Source organism: Cystoisospora suis (genome assembly GCF_002600585.1).
Source record: "Cystoisospora suis strain Wien I chromosome Unknown contig_1632, whole genome shotgun sequence".
NCBI lineage: Eukaryota > Apicomplexa > Conoidasida > Eucoccidiorida > Sarcocystidae > Cystoisospora > Cystoisospora suis.
Genome location: NW_027154432.1, coordinates 28,439 through 36,673, shown reverse-complemented (window position 1 = coordinate 36,673; position 8,235 = coordinate 28,439). Strand labels below are relative to the sequence as shown.

Below are 8,235 nucleotides of genomic sequence, written 5' to 3'. Positions count from 1 at the left end.
CTGGTCGACGCTAAGCCAAGGCCGACAGTGTGGATCATCATGGCTGTGCCATCAGGGGGTGGTAAATGGAACCTCATAGGCTCTGAAGAGTGACGCAGTCTCTCAGGTTGGCTGTTCTGCCGCCTGTCACACCCGTACTTTGCGAGGCGGGGCTCGTCTCCGCGAGACAGTCAGCGAACTAGTCAGCTCAAGTTCAGGATACCAGCTCCAGCGTTGCAGCGGTGGGGTCAGCCAGCCGCCGGGCTTAGAAAGGGGGTAATGAGGTAGTGCAGCCCGACGGTTCAAAGGCGGCTGCTGCTTGGTATGCAGTTTTCGAGTCGGTTTGCCACAGAAAATCATGCATTACCAAACAGAGTGTGTTAGGTAATGCGATCATGGTGACCGCACTCGGTTGTGTGTCGGAGCCGGCGCTTGTTTTTCTTGCGCCTTATCGTGTGGCGACCGTAGGTCACAGGAACCATGGCAAACACATCAGTGTTTAGTTTTCATGGAGTTTTTGTTTTAAATGTAGTTCCGGTCGATGCGATATTTTTCCCTCGACCAGCGCCTCACGTGTACCGTTCCAGAGCGGTACACAGAACCCCCGAGGGAACTAGCAGTGGCCAGAGAAGTGCGATTAACTGTGCGGTGATACCGTCACCACTGGCTTGCCGACGGATAATGCAGGTCTATCTCCCGGCCCTTCGCCCCCTCCACGGTACTGAGAGCCTAGGAAGTGAAGAAGCCGCCAAGCACATTACGGCAGTAACCTGGGTTGTATGGAATGCCTGAAAAGACGAGAGAGAGCGGCAGTCGACAGCGTAGAACCCATAAACAGAGCGACTGGATCAGCAGCAATCTTCCGCGGAAGAAAATTCGCTGGAAAATCGCTTGTTTTTCTCTCTACCTCCATAGATACGTAACTATGTAAAAATGCATTATATATATGTACATATATATACATATATACACACATAGATGCATATGCACAACTATAATTATATGTAGGTATATGTAGGTATAAGTAGAGAGATGTTCGGTTTAGGTGACTACTGCTTCCAGCACTGACAGTGTACACCGCGAACGGGCTGAGGTTGCCTGTGCCTGTGAGGCTAAGGCTCTCCTCGGAGATAGGTTGTGTGACAATCTCATCTACGTGCTGGTTTCGGAACCGCTTGAGAAGTCGGCGTAGCGGCTATTGTTTCCAGTGGTCTGTTCTTCATTTATACCTCCTGTCTGCGGACATGCCCGCGGACGGCTTACATTGTCGCGATGTGCAGCCCCCTGGGACGCTCTAGCAGTTTTTTCAAAAGCAAGAGATGTTCTGCAGAAAGTGTCTGGGGGATTGTGTAGTCGGGTTTCATCATCCGGATAAGCATGTGGAAACACCTACGATCAATCTTTGTTTTCACTGGAGCGTGGCCATGGATACAGATCACCGGGGTGGGATGCGTCTGCTGACAGCTCCGCTGAGCGATTCCTGTTCTTGGAGTACTGATAGGGCTGGTTCTTCGTGTTCGAGCCGTGCCGCGAAGCGGGTCAAAAACTGATTTTCTATCTGACAGGCACACAAACCGGAGTTAGCCTGTGAACTTGTCTGCAGGCTTGTTCGCACTTGTTCAACTGCTTTCCTCAGGGCTCGCAGATGCACTGTGTATCCTACGATTGTGTCTGTACGACGAAAGTACATGTTGTGTCCATGTTTACGAAGACGCTGCTTCTACCCAAAACGGTCTGGAGATAAGTGTTTACGCGTTGTTGGCTTCGCGTGACGACTTCGGACAAGACGCATTGTGACTTGGGCGCACCTTGCCATTCGATTTGAAACAGGTTGCTGCGGATCCCAGGAGGTGACGAGAGCTGGCGTCGAGGCAGCGACTTGCTCCCGCACCCACGTCCCTGTCTGACTTACTCCCAAACTGCGAAACTACAAGACGGTGAGCCTTCTGTTTGTTGATGTGCTTCGGTTCACAGTTGCTTATTACCGCCTTTTTGATTGTTTCTTCTGTCTTTTGCTGCCATGCCTGCCAGATTGCGATCCACACGAAGGGTGAATGAACGTCAGGCCTCTATTGGGGCCTTGGTCCGAACTCCCTCGACCATTCTAACCTCCAGCTAAGGATTTCAGCAATTGCTGGCGCTCAAAGGCAGCAATCAGCGCTGATGTGTTTCTGGTGGTTGGTGGGTGGCACAAGCCAATGCGAAGTCAGTCAACGCAAATTCAAGCCAAGGCAGACAGACGCTCGCGTGTAGGTCGCCGCTCGTCGCGGGTAGTGTGGGTGGCACGCGATACACACTCAGCGTCCGGTCATGTACGTGTCGTCTTACCTCTAAGCTCGCCTGACTCGAGAATGCTGGACCAGCCCCGGCAGCCAATGTTTCAACTGTCAGCACAGGAAAGGGACGCGCTGGCACTGAGTTCCCGCTACACGCTTGCTCACCGCCATCCACACGGAGAGGTTCCGCACGTACGTGCCGAGGTAGCGGAAGAATGTCTCTCTAGAGTTGTTGGTTCCTTTTGGTGGTTGTCCGGTCTCGCCATTAGTCACAGTGCTCAGCTTTACAATTACTGGCTTGCAATTCGGAGGCAGAATGGTCGGGCCCCCATCGTGTCACCTCATGCATCGTGGCTGCTACCGAAGAGTGGTGCTTGTTCATCGAGGGACACAGTGGTAAGCGCTCGCGGCATGTTTGCACCCTTAGGCGATGAGGTCGCCGCCGCTCTCAGCTGCGCTACGCGATCCATGAGCTGCCCTCGTAGCCGAAAGAGAAGTATCCGGGCGGGCGGCCCACTAGCAAGCCGTCAGCTGCCGCGGTGCCCTTTCCCTGACTTCTAGGCTTACTCCGCTTTGGTGGAGTGACTGTCTTGGGCCGGGGGGCCAGCGTCTGGAGGTCGACGTGTCCCTGCCTTCTGAGGGTTGGCATTGTGAAAGGGCGTGAAAGACGATTGAGCGGAAGTATTTGAAGACAGCACCAGGTACCCGCTAATTTGCAACCAGCTCCGACTTGAGTTTGCCCAAGTGACAGAGGAAGACTGCCATTGGCAAGCGACGGGTGTTTATCCGCTAGAAGCTGTGGGGTCAGCGACGAAGGGGGGCCCGCCCAGCCCCTGGGAGTTTACAGATACACACTTTTAAACAAAGGTGGAAACCCTCCCACGCCACTGCGGCCTCTGGCTCACGCTAGGCTCAGCATTCTGAGTGCACTTCGCTTTATTTCGAGTGTCCTGACATCTTCCTTCCGTGTCCCACGTGAGGGGGCGGCTGAGCCCTGGCGGGTCGTTCTCGACCCGGGGGGACTCGGAAGCCCCGGAAAAAAAAGCGCCTATCAGAGTAGTCCGCACATGGCAAGCATCCCGCAACACTTTAGAACACTTTCCGCCCCGCTGTAAGGTGGCTAAACGCATCTTGGAGGAGTTTGAACAATACCCTTCTACAGCACAAGATGGGTGCAGCTGTCCCCCCCGGGAATCCAAATGTCTCATAACTTGTTCACCAGCAGCGAGTATCGCGATCCGGCTATCTTCTTGTTTACGAAGATAAAGGCAAAAGTGCATTTCAAGCGCCTTCCATGTAGACTACATCCACCGGTCCGACTCCGTTTTTTCTCGGGTCTGCAGAAAACGCAACCCGAACACCTGCAAGCATAGAAAAGGGCCTGCAGACAGCTGCACCGCTGTTTTTTCGACTTCACTCTTGCGGGCCGCAGAAACTCTATACGCACAAGGTGTTAGTGAGCAGCCATCGCGGGGGTACGCGACTTTCAGCCCTCATTGCTGGAGGGCACGCAAGAGTGAGGCAGCAGCGGGGGGTGTTTTGCGACGGGTGGCTGTAAGACATGACTTGCTACTCACACGATGCCGCTGTTCCGGAGAAGGCGTCATTCACTTTCCCCGGGCCCGGCCCCTGCCGTCGCATATGGGCGTTCCCCACCAAGGGGGCCTTACGGCGGTCCACATCCTCCTTCGCCGGGGCCTTACGGCGGTCCACATCCTCCTTCGCCGGGGCCTTACGGCGGTCCCCATCCTCCTTCTCCGGGGCCTTACCGCGGTCCACATCCTCCTTCGCCGGGGCCTTACGGCGGTGCACATCATCCTTCTCCGGGGCCTTACGGGGAGCCATATCCTCCTTCTCCGAGACCTCATGGGGAGCCGCATCCCCCTTCTCGAGGACGGGGGGGGCCATATCCTCCTTTTCCGGGACGCGAGGGGCCATGTCCTCCTTCTCCGGGACGTTATGGGGGTCCGCATCGCCCTTCCCCTGCTCGGCCGCCTCCACATGCAGGGTTGTCGCCCCCGGAGAGCCGTCACTTTTCTTGGGAAGGCCAGCGGCATCGGGGACGGCCCAGGGCCGCTCCACATCAGTTTGGGATGCAGACTTCCGCGGCTCACCCACCGCACACTGCTCCGCCTTCCGGCTGCAGGCCGTCGTCAGCTGCCCCGAGTAGCGGCCGGACACTTCATCACTCTCACAGTGCACATCGAGGCTTTAGGAACAGTTCATGTGGGCAGGAGGGACCAGGCATGCATCCTTCTGAAGCGAGACCCTGCTGCGGGTCAAGGGCAGAGCGGGGCCTAGAAAGCCGTGGCCACCCGGGAGCTTGTCGATCGCACTCCACAGGCCCCAGTCCCCGGGGGGCTATCCCCAGCCCGCAGTTTACTCAGAGGCACCCCTCGTCCTGCTGGCAAGCCGAGACCGCTGGGCCCTCTCGAACTTATAGTCGTAGCAGACCCGACGCGCGAGACAGACCCTTTCTCCATGCCGGAAGCGCGTCCCGGTCCCCTTCGACAGGGCGTCACCCCCGTCCGGGTGCGCACAGACCTCCGGGCCACTCCCTTCCGCACACGTACGGCTCGTTGCCGCTTGTATCCCGCCGTGCAGTTAGTCCACCGCCGTCAGCGGGACCGTTTCGCCATGGTGGCAGGTGTCCGCCTTCGCGTCCGACGGGTTCCAGTGTTGGCACCGCGCGGGCGTGGAGGCAGAAGTCGACAGACAGATTCCCACTGAGGGATGAACGCGACACTGCATACTCTCCAGGATACGGTCAGGCGAGAGGTCCCTGCAGTGCCAGATACCCGGAGCGTCGCCCGAGAAGGCACGGTAGCGGGCCCTTACCTGACTTCGCGGCGGTGAGAGCCCCGGAGGGAGTAGTCTATCCGGAGACTGCCAACATGGACGGGGAGCATCTGTCTCACCGAAGAGTGTACTACCATGAAGACCAGAACTCAGTCAGAACGAGAAGCAACGGTTCCGCCTACCACTCACTAGCACCACATCAAGAGAGACCACGAAACAGTCAAAGCTTTTTCCCCCAGGCATTCCGAGAATGCTGCGAGGCACAGAGCATCGAGGCCCCCCGGGTAGATAGGCAAGAGGGTGGCCAGACTCATTTTCATTTCTACCAGCCGAAGACACCGCCTCCCTCTAGCCCAGGTCTCGCGGCTCAGTCCGCTGTCGTGCCTCAACACCACTTCAACTTCTATGCCTCGCCTGCTGCAGAGCGTTACATGCCCAACGGCTTAGCCGGGTCAGACACAGTTGCCACAGCGGCCCAAGTGCTCGGGTCCGGCTATAACCCTGTTGTCAGTTCCTTACTCCAGGAAAATATGTACTACCAGCAGCTGATAGCAGAGCAGCAGCAGCAGATTGGAGCCATGGCCGCGGCCCAACAGGTTCCAGCCGTGTGGTACGCGCACGGAGACCCTTATACTCAAGGAGGGTCTGGCCGTGGTGGTTGGTTCAATGAGGGTTCATGGTGGCAGCCGGATCACACTTCGGCCCCGCAGTGGTGTTGACAACCCCAGTTCTCGATGTCACAAACCAACACTAAGCAAGACGTGTTCGCGGGCAGGCCAAGAGCGAGCTGACAGCACGAGATCCCGGGGGGAAACAGCAGTTCGACGAGTCAAGTAAGCCTCGATAACAACCGAAACGAATTGGGGAAACAAATCTGAAGTGCCGAAAGCTGGAGTTCTGTCTCACTTATGGCGCCAGGCACCGCCTCCCAACAAATCTTCTCTTCTGGAAAGCCTAGGCGCGAAAAGCCGTCACCCCGCTCTAGGGACTCGACGTAGCCGGCACGCTAGTCTCTCCCTGGGCCCCAGCAACTGCGTGTACGGTGCCAGAGTTCACTTTGCTCTGGAGAACAGCAATTTCATAGTCCTTCTTGCAGCAACCCGGGTGATTCACTTTCTCGTCCCCAGTGCACACCAGCTCGTACGGTACACATGCCAGAAACTATAGGTGTCACCTCGTCCACAGATTCCCGCTCTTCCAATTCTCTCTGAAACCTGCTCACCCGCCTGCTATCCAGACCCCCACTGTCAAGGAGTGTTTGATGGTGCTAGTCATTCCGTGGGAGGTACGTGAGACCGAGTATGAAACAGGACTTCAGAACTGTTGGCCTCAGCGGCGGCTTCAGCATGAGGGCGAACGTGCTCGCTGCCGGGAGCGCACCTGGGAACACTGTGCTTCACGCTAGGAACGCGCAACAATCTCGTTTGGACTTCTCTAGACTGGGGTGGGATGACAGACCGCTCTTCTCGTGGAGAGCGTGTTGTTAGGACTTCTAGCGTTGCCGGGCATGTGCATCTGTCTGCAGCACTGGCTTCCTGAATTCCTGGTTAACATCGCTGGTTTCGCGGATTGACATAAAGAAGGAAAAGGCAAGTCATTGCAATCGGCCTGCCAGAAGAAATATTACCAGGAAAGCTACTGTTGCCACTCGGGTCAAGAAAGTTGAACGGACGGTGAAAGGGGACGAAAGTCTGACGGTGGTCTCGAAGGTTCCCTACATGTCGGACTCTCTACACTGCCCTGGGGCCAAGACAAGTTGGTCGGGGCGGCCGCCTGCACACGCGCAATCTCCCCCACTGTCTGTCTTCGCTGACGAGCTTGTCGGTTTCTCTTTCTTGTGGAATGCTTTCTTTCGAACACTATTCTCTCTAATTATCAAATTCGCGATGGCAGTTACTATCATTCCGCTGACACTGATCCCCTTTCCGGGCCGGTCGCCGGCACCGCCTGTCTTAATCGTCTGCGCTTAGTCGACTTCTCCCCCGGTTAGCCGGGACCCGTCAGGTTCCCACCTCTACCAAGCCATGAGGCTGGAGTCCTTGTCAGCTTGGCGGGCTGAAGTGTTCCACACTGTTGTGCTACCGTACGGACTAAGCAGAGAACGCTTTAGTCATTTTATCGCAGACAAGCTCAACCGCCGACAGTGGCGCCTTCCCGCCCCGGCCCCAGCGCACGGCAAATCTGTCGGGTAATCTCGTTCACCTTCCAGCCAGTGAGAATTCGCCGCAGTGTACAAAAAAACCTCTGATTTTTGACACCGTTCTATATCTTACCCTAAATTCCATCTGGCGAAGTGGCCACTTCACTAAGGTGAGCCGGTACGGGGGTCGGTACTTCAGCACGGCCCGTCAGCGTTCCTGCTGGGAGGATCGTCTAGTTGTAAAGCCACCACGATACTGGTGCCCGATAGGCTTCGAAGGGGCAGGTTACCCTGATTTGGGTCGTACGGCTAACTTGGTCCGCTGTGATGCCATACACAAGTGAAAATGTCGCCACTACGTGCCACGCCAGCTGGCTTGAGCTCCTTCCAGAAGATAGGAGGGACCGTGCGGCCGGAACCACTATAAAAGAACAGCAGGTGTCGGCACATGGCCGGACCGAGGCAACCAGCCTGCCGGTGTCCTGTCACGCGGAGCTGGTTTTCTCTCGGTGCCACCTCGGCCCTGTCGGTGTCCATCCAGAGTATTCCGAACAGCGGCAAGACAACCGTTTCTCGGCTGACACCCCTTGGACAAATTGCGTCTGGTTTCGACAGGAACTTGCCTCTTTCTCGAAAACGGGGTCACTGGAAGACATTCACGGAACTGTACTCGGAGAAGTCCCACCGACTATTCCAGCGATACAAGCGTAGAAGTCACGCTTCTGCACACGCCGTCGGGACTGCGACTCAATGGCGGGAGTTTCTGGGATAGTGGCAGGCGCAATGAAGCGTCGCATAGAAGAAGTTGGTGATCTGCCATCTCCGTGTGCGGAGAGCGGCTGGCGAACACGCGGCATATGTGCATGGTCGCCAAGTAATGTTGGCCGCGACTTCTCTCCCCCTGGTGAGCACACGACCTGGAGTGGCGCTGGCTTCAGCACAGACCCATCGGAGTGGCATACTACTTCCCAACCTCTGGCGGACCTGCGGACAGCTCCACCGCACTGCTATACTTCTTTCGCGTCTTCTTCCTTACCTGCT

At 56.7% G+C, this 8,235-nt stretch overlaps 1 protein-coding gene across 1 annotated transcript; it reads left to right on the top strand.

Moving 5' to 3' along the window:
* Window positions 1-3,856: 3,856 nt before the first annotated feature.
* CSUI_003601 (uncharacterized protein) lies at window positions 3,857-6,849 on the top strand (the record flags this gene model as incomplete). The annotated part of the gene is made up of 2 exons (XM_068063797.1): window positions 3,857-5,659; window positions 6,580-6,849. Coding segments are annotated over 2 exons (1,851 nt in total), but the record flags the coding sequence as incomplete, so codon positions are not given.
* Window positions 6,850-8,235: the final 1,386 nt, after the last annotated feature.